This window comes from Sebastes fasciatus, chromosome 7 (assembly GCF_043250625.1).
Source record: "Sebastes fasciatus isolate fSebFas1 chromosome 7, fSebFas1.pri, whole genome shotgun sequence".
NCBI classification, from domain to species: Eukaryota; Metazoa; Chordata; class Actinopteri; order Perciformes; family Sebastidae; genus Sebastes; species Sebastes fasciatus.
Window position 1 is genome coordinate 36,254,818 of NC_133801.1, and position 13,044 is coordinate 36,267,861.

Genomic DNA, 13,044 nt, shown 5'->3' on the forward strand with positions numbered 1-13,044 from the left:
TGGGACAGACTGGTTTTGCAGCCAGTGAGGATGTGCCTTAACGTTGCTGGGGTTTGGCAGAGAGAACATGATGGATCTTCTCCAAACCATTGGTGTGGATTCTTGGCTGTGGGAAGAACATCGTAGGTGGCTCTGATGATGAAGCTGATTTGGCTTTCTTCCAACTCCCACAGATCCTTCCAGGTGAGCTTCCAATGTTCCATGTTTTCCCAGCTGGTCCACTGGCCCTGTTTGGACTGTGAGACTGCCCTTGCACGTCTCTCTGCCTGCTCTTGGTGCCGGATCTCAGCAACCGCCAGCTTTCTTCTCTGGGTAGATGTTGCCTTATGCCTTGTGGGTCGACTTGTCCCGAGTCCAAACCCACCTCTTCCTTGCTGCACCTGTCCCACGATGTCTCTATGCCTGAGAGCAGATTTTGCTTGCTGTACAGCGTTGGCCGGGGTCCACTTCCTCCCTGTTGCCTGTTTGGGAGCAGCCGCTCGTATTATAGCATTATGAGACTCGGTCAAGTTCATGGCCAGCCTCACTTTGGTGCATTTGTACTCCTCCGTGAGGCTTGAGATAGGCAGTTCCAGAGCAACATGTCCATACAAGCCGATGTTGCTGAGGCAACGCGGGGTCGAAGGGACGGGGGACGGCTCCAAAAGCATTGGCTAGGTCAGGGAATAAGACGTGTAGATCTCTTCCTTCCCTTTTTGCAGACTGGATTTTGTGCCATATCATGCTTGTGTGTTCTAAGCATCCCGAGAAGCCTGGTATACCAGCTTTCTGTAACGATGTGTCAATCAAGTTGTTCTGTTTGAGGTAGGTTGATATTCTTTGAGCAACAATGCTAAAGAATATCGTATCTTCAACATTCAGGAGATTGATTTGTCGGAATTGATCGATGTTTGAGGCATCCTTTTCCTTGGGGATTACTATTCCCCCTGCCCTTCGCCATTCTTTTGGGATGGTTTGCTTCTTCCATGTCACCTTCATTAGCTTCCACAGGAACCGTAGAAACATTTGGAGCATTTTTGTACAGCCGGTATGGAGCTCCATTTGGTCCTGGAGCTGAAGCTGCTCTTGCCTTCCTCACCGCTTTCTCGACCTCGCTCCACTTTGGGGGGCTATTGTCTAACTGGTGTTCTGGATGAGGAATGGGTGGCATGCCTGGAGGTCTTTGTTTCCCTGGTCCTAACAATATCAGTGACAAATTGCTAAAGTCTTGTGCAAGTGAACATAGTTCTATTTTTTTATATTTACAACATGTCTCTGAGCCTACAGCGTGTACCTAACCTTTGGAAGCAGGCTCAGATCATCCCTGTTCCAAAAGGCAGCAGCACCAACGCTCTAATGACTTAAGGCCGGTCGCCCTCACTTCTCTCGTAATGAAAATCTCTGAAAAGCTTTGAAGACAGAGCTGGTAAGGCGAACCGAGCATGCACTTAACGCTTTGCAATTTGCCTATAGGGCACATAGAGGAATTGTGGATGCTATAATCACCCTACTCAACCTTCTGTTTAAACACCTAGAGGGGAATGAGAAGCATGCTAGATTGCTTTTTAGGGATTTTTCTTTGACCTTTAATACTATCCAACCAGTGGGCAACCTCCAGCTCTGAGAAGTGAAGCCAATGCGGAACTGCCTTAAACTTGCATTCTTTCTAATAGTCAGCAGGGGGCGACTCCTCTGGTTGCAAAAAGAAGTCTGATTGTATAGAACTCTATGAGAAAATGACCCTAGTTCTCACTTGATTTATTACCTCAGTAAAAATTGTAGACATGAGTTTATGGTCTGAATCGCTAGTTTCAAGTCTCCTTCAATACAGCTTGATGTTCAAATAGTAAATTATGGTCACATTTTGAGTAAAATAGACCATAAAGCAGGGGATGCTTTAAGATGTGGCTACCTTGAGTGTGTTCCAATCCACGTACTTCCAGAAGTACACTTCAATGTAGTGCAGGTTGTGCACTCTGTACTAACTTGAGTAGTGCGTAAATTTCAGCGGGGTAGGGTTGTCTCAAATGGAATACTCTGCGGCACACTGACCGGAAATGACGATCGCAATATTTGAACGCTGCTCGCTACCCGCCAAAATATCTTCTTTTTCTTCTGGGTTTTATGGCAGCTGGCATCCTTTGTGTTGCACTGCTGCCTCCTTCAGGTTTTACCCGTCCACTACCCGCCAAAATATCTGCCTGCTTTGTTTAAGAAAAAAAAATGAAAGCAGATTGGAAATTATGTTTCCAATGTCGTCGCCTACGATGTGTCCTCCTGTTGGCTGAAAATGCCCCGGTATGTTTACGTATTGTTTTATTCTGTTATCTACGTATGTTTGAATAGTGGTCGTGGTCCCGCCCCTTCCGCTACGTAGCCAAGATGGCGGCAATTGAGTGTGAAAAGTGTCCAGCGTTCCACACGCAACGTTTTGACCGTTTTGAGTACAACATCCGGATACTTTGAGTGCACTGCATTTTGCCATACTTCCCAGTGTTCCCATTTTTTTGACAAATAGATTACAACCCGTAATAGAGTTGGCCAGTTGAGAACACTCTGCCATTTAGCCCTGAACAGGACTAAAAGTCTAAACATTTTTACTTCTCAGATGAACATGCTTGTACGCACACTTTGTTGAAGTTGACCATTCATCAGAGATGTTGGAAAGTAAGCTAACAATATTTGAATTGATTTTAGTTCCTTCTGATTGCATGATGCCAATGTTACTGGATACATTGGTTTTACACCTAGCTGTTGTTTTCATAATGTTAAGTATAAAATATTCAGTGAGATAAGAATGGGAAAAATTACCAAGTGTGATGCTGCAAACAGCTAATGTATGGGTTTTTCTGAATTAAAATAACAAATAGCAAAATGATTATCAACATATGTATATTATTAATTCTTTCTTTTTTAGAACGTTTGCATTTTTAATTATAGTATAGTATAATTTGTACACATTTTTTTTTTTTTTTTTTTTTAAACAGAGTTTATTTATACATTTTGCTAATACAACTCTTACAATCCATTGCACAAACATGTTTGGACTGGTATATATCCCACCCACCCCCCACCCTCCACCCATGACAATACCCAGAGGGCACTCAGAAAAAATAAATAAATATATATATATAAAGTGTACAAGAATGAATATAAATACATAGATAAATAAAAAAATAAAAAAATAATAATAATAATAATAATAAATAAACATAAATCATGATAAATTGATAGAGGTCTAGGACGTTCCACCCTGTCATTTAGGGCACTTTTCCTTTGAAATATTCCTGGTCAAATATCCATATACATATATATACACATACATACACGCACATACATCAAACTTTAATCAGCCACAAAGTTATCTGAGTCTAAAGAGTCAACGTGACTAAGAAAAGGTTGCCAGATCAATGAAAACTTCTCGGCTGACCCTTTAATAGTATACCTAATTTTCTCCAACTTAATAAAATATAACATGTCTCTGAGCCATTGTGCAAATGTTGGAGGGTTGCAATCCTTCCATCTAATCAAAATTTGTCGTCTGGCCACCAGCGTAGCAAAAGATAGAAGGTTTAGTTTATTGTTGTTCAACGTAAAATTTTGTGGTACCACCCCAAACAAAGCAAGACAGGCTGATGGTTCTAAGAATTTGTCGGTAGTTTTGGAAAGCATATTGAAAATTAATTGCCAAAAATTAGATAGTTTAGGACAATCCCAAAACATGTGAATTAGAGTGGCCTGGTTCTGCTTGCAGCGGTCACACATGGTGTCTATATCGGATTTGAATTGGGATAGTTTAACTTTGGTCCAGTGAAGTCGGTGGAAAATTTTAAACTGCATGACAGTATGTCTCATACATATGGAAGATGAGTATATTCCCCTCATCATCTTTGACCAGATAGTATCTGAAATAACAACACCAAGGTCCCCCTCCCACTGATTTTTAAGGGAGTTAAGACTTGTCATATTTTCTCTCATTAATAAGGAATATATGTCACCTATCTTTCCCTTTCTGGATGATGTGATGTCATTGATTGAGTCTAGGAGCGTGTTTAGCGGCTGTGTAGGGAATTGAATAATATTTGAAGACATGAAGCTGCGAATTTGTAGGTATCTGAAAAAGTGTAACCTGGGAATATTGAATTTCTGAACAATCTGCTCAAAAGAGGCAAATGAGCCATTTATGAACATGTCTTTAAATGAACAAATCCCATTTCTCTGCCAACCACTGAATAAGGCATCCGTCAAAGGTGGCAGGAATGCATGGTTATTTACAATGGGAGCCAGTATTGAAAATTTACAGATCTCAAAGGATTGTCTGAATTGTTTCCAAATTTTTAAAGAATGAATAACAACTGGGTTAGAAGTATATTTAGTAATAGGCTCTGAGTATGGCAGGCTAGAGCATAATAAGGCAAGTAATGAGGTGTTCTTACAAGAGTCTCTCTCTAGTATTAGCCATTCAGGCACAGCTGTTACTTCAGTTCCTTCCATCCAATAGGAAATAAATTTGATATTTGCTGCCCAATAGTAGAACTGAAAGTTTGGCAGACTAAGCCCTCCCTGCTGCCGAGGTCTCTGTAGTATAGCTTTGTGTATACGCGGATTCTTCTTACTCCAAATGAAAGAGGAAAGCTTTCTATCCAGGGAAATGAAAAATGTTTTAGTTAAGAAGACTGGTATAGACTGAAACATATAAAGAAGTTTAGGCAATAAGTTCATCTTTATAGCGTTAATTCTACCTGCCAGAGATAAGGGTAGCAAATCCCAACGATTAATATCCTCCTTGAGAGAGGACAGGAAAGGAGGGAAATTTGCTGAGAAGAGGTCTTTAAAATTGGATGTGACGGCACAGTACGAATAAACAGGGAGTCTCTTGCTGCCAAATTTATGGGCATCAATTCACTTTTTTGTGTATTTACTTTATAGCCAGAAACTTTGCCAAATTCAATTAAGAGATTAAGAGCTGCAGGAAGAGAGGAGGGTGGGTCAGACAGATAGAGTAGCATATCGTCTGCGTATAGCGAGACGTTATGTTCCAACCCTGCCCTTGTAATACCTTTAATATCCTTATTGCTACGCAAAGCTATAGCCAACGGCTCAATCGTAATCACAAAAAGAAGGGGGGACAGAGGACACCCCTGTCTCGTCCCTCGTGTTAGTTGAAAAGGAGGTGATATATTATTATTAGTACGCACTGCTGCCATTGGTGAACTATATAGAATTTTAATCCACGACAAAAAATTTGGTTCAAATCCGAATCTCTCAAGAGTACAAAATAAATAGTCCCACTCCACCCGATCAAAAGCCTTTTCGGCATCTAGAGATATCACCACTTCCGGTTTGTCGGGTGGAGAGGGACCATAAATTATATCGTATAAGCGCCTGATGTTGAAAGAGGACAGTCGATTTTTTACAAAGCCCGTCTGGTCAGGAGAGATTATGGTTGGGAGGACTGTTTCAAGACGGAGAGCAATCATTTTTGCCAGGATTTTGCTGTCCACATTGATCAAGGAAATAGGACGGTAGGAACCACATTCCTGTTGATTTTTGCCTTTTTTCAGAATAAGTGATATGGTAGCTTGTCGTAATGTTTCAGGCAGTGAGCCAGCTGACGGAGTCGTTATATACAGAGTTTAAGATTGGAGCCAATTGATTTGAAAATTTCTTAAAGAATTCCGATGGATACCCGTCTGGGCCAGGGGATTTTCCACATTGCATACTCCTGATGGCCATCTCAATTTCTCCAATTGAAAACGGAGACTCTAGCTCGGCAGCTGTCACAGGGTCTATATGAGGGATCTCAACACTTTGAAGAAATGATTTAATCAAGTAATCATCTTTCAACGATTCAGATGTATACAAGTTATGATAAAACCTTAAAAAGCGTGAGTTAATGTCAGAGTGATCTATACAGACCATTCCAGACTCATCCCGGATCTCAGGGATTGCCTGCCTTGCTGCTTTTTGGCGAAGTTGGTGTGCAAGGATCCTCCCTGTTTTATCACCATGCTCGTAGTATGTATGATGAGATCTAATCAGGAGGTTCTCAGCTTTTTGTGTGGTTAATAAATCAAATTCTTTTTGGAGGAGTAAACGTTCTTTAATGCCATCGGCTGATGGGGATGTTGCCAATTGTGAGTCAAGATTACCAATCTGAGTCATCAATTCATTAGCACGAAAATTTCTGGTCTTCCGTAGATGTGCGTTATAAGAAATAATTTGGCCCCTCAAATATGCCTTAAGTGCTTCCCATACTGTTGATGATGACATCATTGGTGTTTGATTAATTTCTAGAAAAAAATCAATCTGTGATGAGATAAAATCTGAAAATGTTTTATCTGAAAGTAAAAGTGGGTTGAGTCGCCATGGTCTGTAAGCGTTTTTTGAGGTTGGTAGATTAAGCTTCAGTTTAAGGGGAGCATGATCAGAGATTACAATTGCATGGTAGTCACATTCCTGCACCAAAGGGAGAAGATTCTTATCCATTATGATATGATCAATGCGTGAAAATGTTTTGTGGACAGCTGAAAAGAAGGAATACTTGCGAACAGTAGGATTGAGAGCACGCCAAACATCAACCATCCCATAGGTATCAAGAAACAGCTGAATTGAAAGGGCAGCTTTAGAAGTTGGTGTAGTTTTGGCAGCGCTACGGTCTAGACTAGGGGATATCACGCAGTTCATGTCTCCACCTATCAACAAATGATGTTCGTTTAAATCAGGTAATCGGGAGAAGAAATTAGTGAAGAAAGCAGCGTCGTCCCAATTAGGGACATAGACACTAGCTAAGATAACTGGGGTGTTATATAATTTGCCTGTAACAATCACATATCGGCCCATGGGGTCTGCACAAATCTGAGAAGAAATAAAAGGCACATACTTACTAATAAGGACTGCTGCTCCTCTTGACTTACACTGAGATTTTGAATGATAAACTTCACCAACCCATCTAGTATGCAAACGTGAGTGGTCAGATATATTCAGATGAGTTTCCTGAAGGAAGGCAATATCCACCTTTAACTGATGCAAATGTGTCAGGACTCTCTTGCGTTTCACATGATGGTTCATCCCCTTAACATTCCAGCTCACAAAAGAAATTGGGCACGTAGCCATCATTCCTAAAGTCACATTCTGTGCCATGGCCAGAGATAATGAGTATATCTAGTGACAAATAATAATTTGCATGTTATGCCCCTATCGTTGCTCAAGTAAAAAAATAAATAAATAATATAACATATGATGTAAGCAAAATGAAAAAATAAACCCACGTACAGAAAACCCTTTAAGTCCCTCATTTCCCTTCCCTTCTCACCCATCCTAGCTGGGTTGAACCTTCTTCCCAAAGTAACAATATCCACACTATGTGCTTGTATTGGGGAAACTACTAAACTAGAAGCTAAACTCAACAAAACATGAAAACTTCTGGGCGTAGATATCAATATAAAATAAAATAACCCTCAATAAGGTTTCAACTAACTCACTTTAACCTTCCATTTATTTATATGTGAACTCACATCAAGAGGTTACATACTGCAAATGTATAAAGATAACATACCAATTGTAGAAAGCAAATAATTTAGGCCTACATACGGACCTTGACATTAACCTGATATTGGCTTAACACTATACCCAGAGTAAATAGGCAAACAGGCTGGTATAGATTATATCAAGTTAAATTGGGTGGAAATGAACATAAGCAACCTCCTAATGCTTTAAATAATTTCCCAACTAACTTATTTTAATTCACCATGGTTTAAACAAAGAAAAAAAAATACCTCACATCAGGAAGTTAGACATATCTGCAATTGCTATCTAAATATTACACACTACTGTATAATATAACAAATGAAAATCCACAGTGTACATTAACAGGCTTATAGGCTACTGACATTAGCTTGACATCATCACGTCACTTACCCAGACAGGCTGGTTTGAGATTATGTCAAATCAGTTTAGACAGCCTACAGTAAGAAATAATATCCTCCTTCCATGAGAGCCAGTCATTAACGAGGATCAGCCGCTTGTTTTGTAATGTTTTTCGTGATGTATTTCTGGGCTTCATCGGGCGACGTAAACATCTTCTCCACTCCGTTGTAAGTAATACGAAGTCGCGCTGGGTGAAGTATGCCAAAGCGAAGTCCCTCGACCCCCCGCAGCTGCTGTGTGATGCCGTTGTATGCTGCTCGTGCGCGGGCGACTCTTGCTGTGTAGTCCGGGTAGACAGAGATGGTTAGGTCGTTCACCGTCACTCGCCTCCGTTCCCTGGCAAGGCGCAGGATGTTGGAGCAGTCCTGGAAGTAATGAAAGCGGGCAACTATGGCTCTAGCGGGGGCCCCTGGTTTCGGTGGTGGCTGTGAGGTCCGATGCGCTCTATCCAGTAGAGGAGTTTTATCCAGCTGAAACGCTTCTTTCAGCAGCGCGGAGACTGCAGTTCTGCTGTAGCTGCCCTGGCCTTCTGGTACCCCTACTATCCGTACATTGTTGCGTCTGGATCTTCCTTCCAAATCCTCACATTTGTCCTCTAGGGCAGCCACCTGGGTTGAAAGTTGTTGCACTGTTTGCTGTATAACGGCGACGTCATCTGAACATCCAGAAAGTCCCCTTTCCATCTCCTCCATGGTGTTTCCAATATGTGCCACCTCGGCTTTTATAGCAACTTTAAAGTTACACAGTTCTGTTTTGGCAGATTGTATCTCTAATTTAATAGCAGACATTTCACTTTCAAGCACAGACCGAACCTCGTCCTTGAAAATAGCCGTAAAATCCGCTCGCAGCGATGACAGCAGCTCATTCTTAAAGGCCATGATTTCAGCTGGGCTTACCGCTGCTGGAGCTGGAGCTGGCTCACCTGAGTCACTCGAGGCCCCGGAGGGAGACGGTGCGGTAGTCTTAACAGGCCCGGTTGTTGCAGTGTTAGTATTACGGCCTTTGTTGCTTCTTAGAGCCATGGTTTCTTTTTCCATTTGTTTAGTGAGCAAGTTGGGTGAAAGATTGTGGGTGTTTTTGTCTGTATTACGCCAGAATAATGCTTAGATGACAAAAAGTTTTGAAGAGCTCTGCAACACGCTGCCTACTTCATCACCTGCTCACTAGCGCCCCCTCGAAGTAATAAGAAGTCTGACTCACCTTCAGACCTTCTTTGTACATATTTTTACAGTAACACTACACCAGGTCTTTGGTAAAAGCTAGCCCTGTAACCATTACTTCTTGCTGGATAACTATCAATAAAAAGTAGCTATTGAAGAATAAAACTCTATCTGAAACTCATTATAGAGGAGCCCAAGGCCTGAAGTCACTTGACAGTCTGCAGTACTATCAATAGATAGCCAATGAGGGGAACCAGCAGGGAGTGACAATGACGACACGCTGATCAGTAAAGTTTCATTTGGTGTTATTCTTGGATGTTTTAGTCTTTAAGGCATCGTGCACAGCCCTCTCTCAGAAGGCTGCAGTGAGCTCGGCAGAAGACATTTGTCTTTTAAACAATATGGAGGGTTTGACAAACTGCTGCTGAAGCATCTTCGCATTTCAGAGGAGCTTGATATTGGACTTAACTTTTATTATTTTGTAATAAGAATAACATTTTCCATTGACAGATGAATTGCAAAGTTACACTTGATTTGACTTTAGGCAGTACCTCAAAAAGTTATTTATTTAGAAAATATATGGCAGATAACAGCTCACTAGTTGGTGTTAACTCTTTACAGCGGCAGAACAGGGACCGGGTTATTATTGTGCAGATTCTGGTGATGATTTTTCTTTGCATCAACATGTTGCTCACTGTGATCTTTTTTACAAAGGAGTGCTTCTACAAAACTACACGCTACATCTTATTTACCATTACTCTACTGTCTGATAGCTTCATATTATTCATGACTGATATCCTGCTCATCTTTATCTATTTTCAAGTCACCATGCCAGTTTGGTTATGCATCATTATCTCTGTTGTGGTACTTCTGTATCTTACAGTCACACCAGTTACTCTGACAGCAATGACCCTGGAGCGCTACGTAGCCATTTGCATGCCCCTGCACCATGGAGAGCTGTGCTCCACTCACAACACTATTTATTGTATCCTCATCATTCACGGCCTCAGCTCTGTACCCTGTATTGTTATTCTCTCCACCTTCTTTGCATCAGCCTCTCTTAGCTTTTACACACAGCATAGTGTATGTTCTGTGGAGATGTTCATTTTGTACAGATGGCAGGATCATGTTAGGTCAGCTCTATATCAGTTTTACTTCTTGATTATGTGTTCCATCATTGTATTCTCCTATGTTAAAATAATGAAAGTGGCCAAAGCTGCATCAGGAGAGGATAAAAAGTCAACATGGAAAGGGCTCAGAACGGTAATTCTTCATGCTTTCCAGCTGCTGCTCTGTCTCATCCGTCTGTGGTGTCCATTTGTTGAAGCAACTGTACTTCAGATTAATTTAAGATTATTTATTGATGTCAGGTACACTAACTACATAATGTTTAGTCTAGCTCCAAGATGTCTGAGTCCTCTCATTTATGGCATCAGGGATGAAACATTTTTGCATGCACTGAAAAGCTATGCCTGCTCTGGCTTTCACAAAAGAAATATTTGACAACATACATAAATATTTTCAAATGCATGAATTAAAAAAAAAACTGCAATTCACTTTTACAGTTTATTGTTATAGACGTGACTGTGGTTGCATTGCTATTTAAGCAAAAATTCTAGCTCAACTCTGTTATTCTTGTATTATTGTTCATTTGAAGTGACAATGTTTTGCATTTTTTTCTGCAATTAATTTTATATTAAAGTTATATGTAATATTGATAATAGACGCTTGTAGCATTCAAGGTTCAAATCAACTCAATTTAATTTATAGAGTGCAAAATCTCAACTCTCAAATTTGCCTCAGATCACCGTTTTGTCTCAATGGGCTTCTGTATAGCATGGAACACCCTCTATCTTTAGACTTATCCAATATATGAGGGTCACAGAGTAGAAGGCTCTCTGATCTATGCACTGAAACAGCAGTTCAGAGAATCCAGTCTTGTGCGAATCTCTGGGTGGAGTTGTAGATAGGGCACCTTTTAGACTCTACACAGTTCTACTGAAGAGTCTGTCTTGTCTGACAAGAATGGCAGTTTGTTATTGGATTTCTGTGCTAGTCAGGGATTGTCCATGTTCAAGGATAAGCTGATTCATAAGTGCACCTGGTACCAAAAGACCTAGGCCAAAGATCTACAATCAACTTTGCAATTGTATCATCAGATCTGTGGCTGTATCGTGGACACTTAGGTAAGGAGAGAAGAAGAGAGAAGAGTCACTTAGTCAAAAGCAGAGTGGTATTCAACCCTGCATCTCATCAGTGGCCACTGACAAGTAGAGATGAACTAGGCAGACAAGGAAAAGTCTGCAATTACCACTCCTCTGGAGCTTTATGATTTTCAGAAGATTTGAAATGCATCTGACTCACCAGAAACTCCATAAACATAGACTAAAGCTCCATGTATCTTACAGTCACACCAGTTACTCTGACAGCAATGACCCTGGAGCGCTACGTAGCCATTTGCATGCCCCTGCACCATGGAGAGCTGTGCTCCACTCACAACACTATTTATTGTATCCTCATCATTCACGGCCTCAGCTCTGTACCCTGTATTGTTATTCTCTCCACCTTCTTTGCATCAGCCTCTCTTAGCTTTTACACACAGCATAGTGTATGTTCTGTGGAGATGTTCATTTTGTACAGATGGCAGGATCATGTTAGGTCAGCTCTATATCAGTTTTACTTCTTGATTATGTGTTCCATCATTGTATTCTCCTATGTTAAAATAATGAAAGTGGCCAAAGCTGCATCAGGAGAGATTAGAAAGTCAACATGGAAAGGGCTCAGAACGGTAATTCTTGATTCTTGAAGATTAATTTAAGATTATTTATTGATGTCCGGTACACTAACTACATAATGTTTAGTCTTGCTCCAAGATGTCTGAGTCCTCTCATTTATGGCCTCAGGGATGAAAAATTTTTTCACGCACTGAAAAACGTTGCTTTCTTTGGCTTGTATAAAAGAAATGTTTGAAGTAAATTAATTATTTTCCAATTGAAAAATCGCACAATGCATTAATTAAAAATATAATATATAAATAAATAAAAAATATTAATATTATTTAATTTATGCAATATTATAATAATACAATAAATAAAATGTATTATTATTATAATTATATTTACATTTAATTTCTGTTTCACACAACAAATATTTTTATTTTATTTTTATTATTATGTAAGTACTGAAACATTCTTCTCATGTAGTTGTATAGCTAAAAAAGGCTTTTGAAGCAGTTATTTAAAAAAATAATATTTTTCATGTGAAAGGTTATATTAAAAGTTATTTCATAAAATTGTATGATGAATTTGTGCTCATTCAAAGACAGTGTACTGAAATGCTGTATGACTTTAAAAGAGCTCAGTTAACATTTTTATTATGAAGTTGAGCTTGTAGGACTTAATATTACAATCCCAAGTTTAATCGTCACTTTCTTGATGTTGTGAGCGGGGATAGGGGTAATCACTTCATCGGGGTCATCAGGTGGGCACCCTCCTTCATCGGTGTTTCATTGATAGGCCCACGACACCTCAAGAGGGCTCAACAGCGACCTGGCGTCCAAGGTGCGCTCCCCTCCGCATCTACCCTCTTGCTTGTCCTTTTGCAGCCCAGCTGGGATCCTTTCTCTTCAGCCAAATCCAGCTTTCCTTCAGAAGCCTTGTTGTCCATGTGGCTACAAACCCTCGACACCCTACCTCTACCGGGAGCACCTGGGTACGCCAGCCGCATTGTTCTGCCTTGGCTGCTATTTCTGCATACCTCAGACTTTTGCGTTCATACGCTTCATCAACTGCTGCCTCCCATGGCACAGTTAACTCCACGATGAACAAGGACTTCTGAGAGGTTGACCACAAGATCAGGTCCGGCCTGAGACCAGTTGTGATAATCTCTGGCAGAAAGATGAGCTTCTGATTTAGATCAACCTGCATCTTCCAGTCCCGGGCAATGTCCAGGAGGGTCGATTCCATTCTTGTAGATG

General features: G+C 40.6%; 2 protein-coding genes across 2 annotated transcripts; both read left to right on the forward strand.

The window, feature by feature from the left end:
- Positions 1-9,602: 9,602 nt before the first annotated feature.
- Positions 9,603-10,571, forward strand: LOC141770852 (odorant receptor 131-2-like). Its single transcript, XM_074640697.1, has one exon. It carries the CDS (start codon positions 9,648-9,650, stop codon positions 10,569-10,571), a length of 924 nt encoding a protein of 307 aa, XP_074496798.1. The 5' UTR covers positions 9,603-9,647.
- An 892-nt stretch (positions 10,572-11,463) lies between these two features.
- Positions 11,464-12,038, forward strand: LOC141770853 (odorant receptor 131-2-like). Its single transcript, XM_074640698.1, is given in 2 exon segments — positions 11,464-11,863; positions 11,866-12,038. Coding segments are annotated over 2 exon segments (573 nt in total).
- Positions 12,039-13,044: the final 1,006 nt, after the last annotated feature.

Bases quoted from the DNA above. Each gene is read 5' to 3' on its own strand.
- LOC141770852 (XM_074640697.1), top strand. From the start codon at position 9,648: ATGGCAGATAACAGCTCACTAGTTGGTGTTAACTCTTTACAGCGGCAG.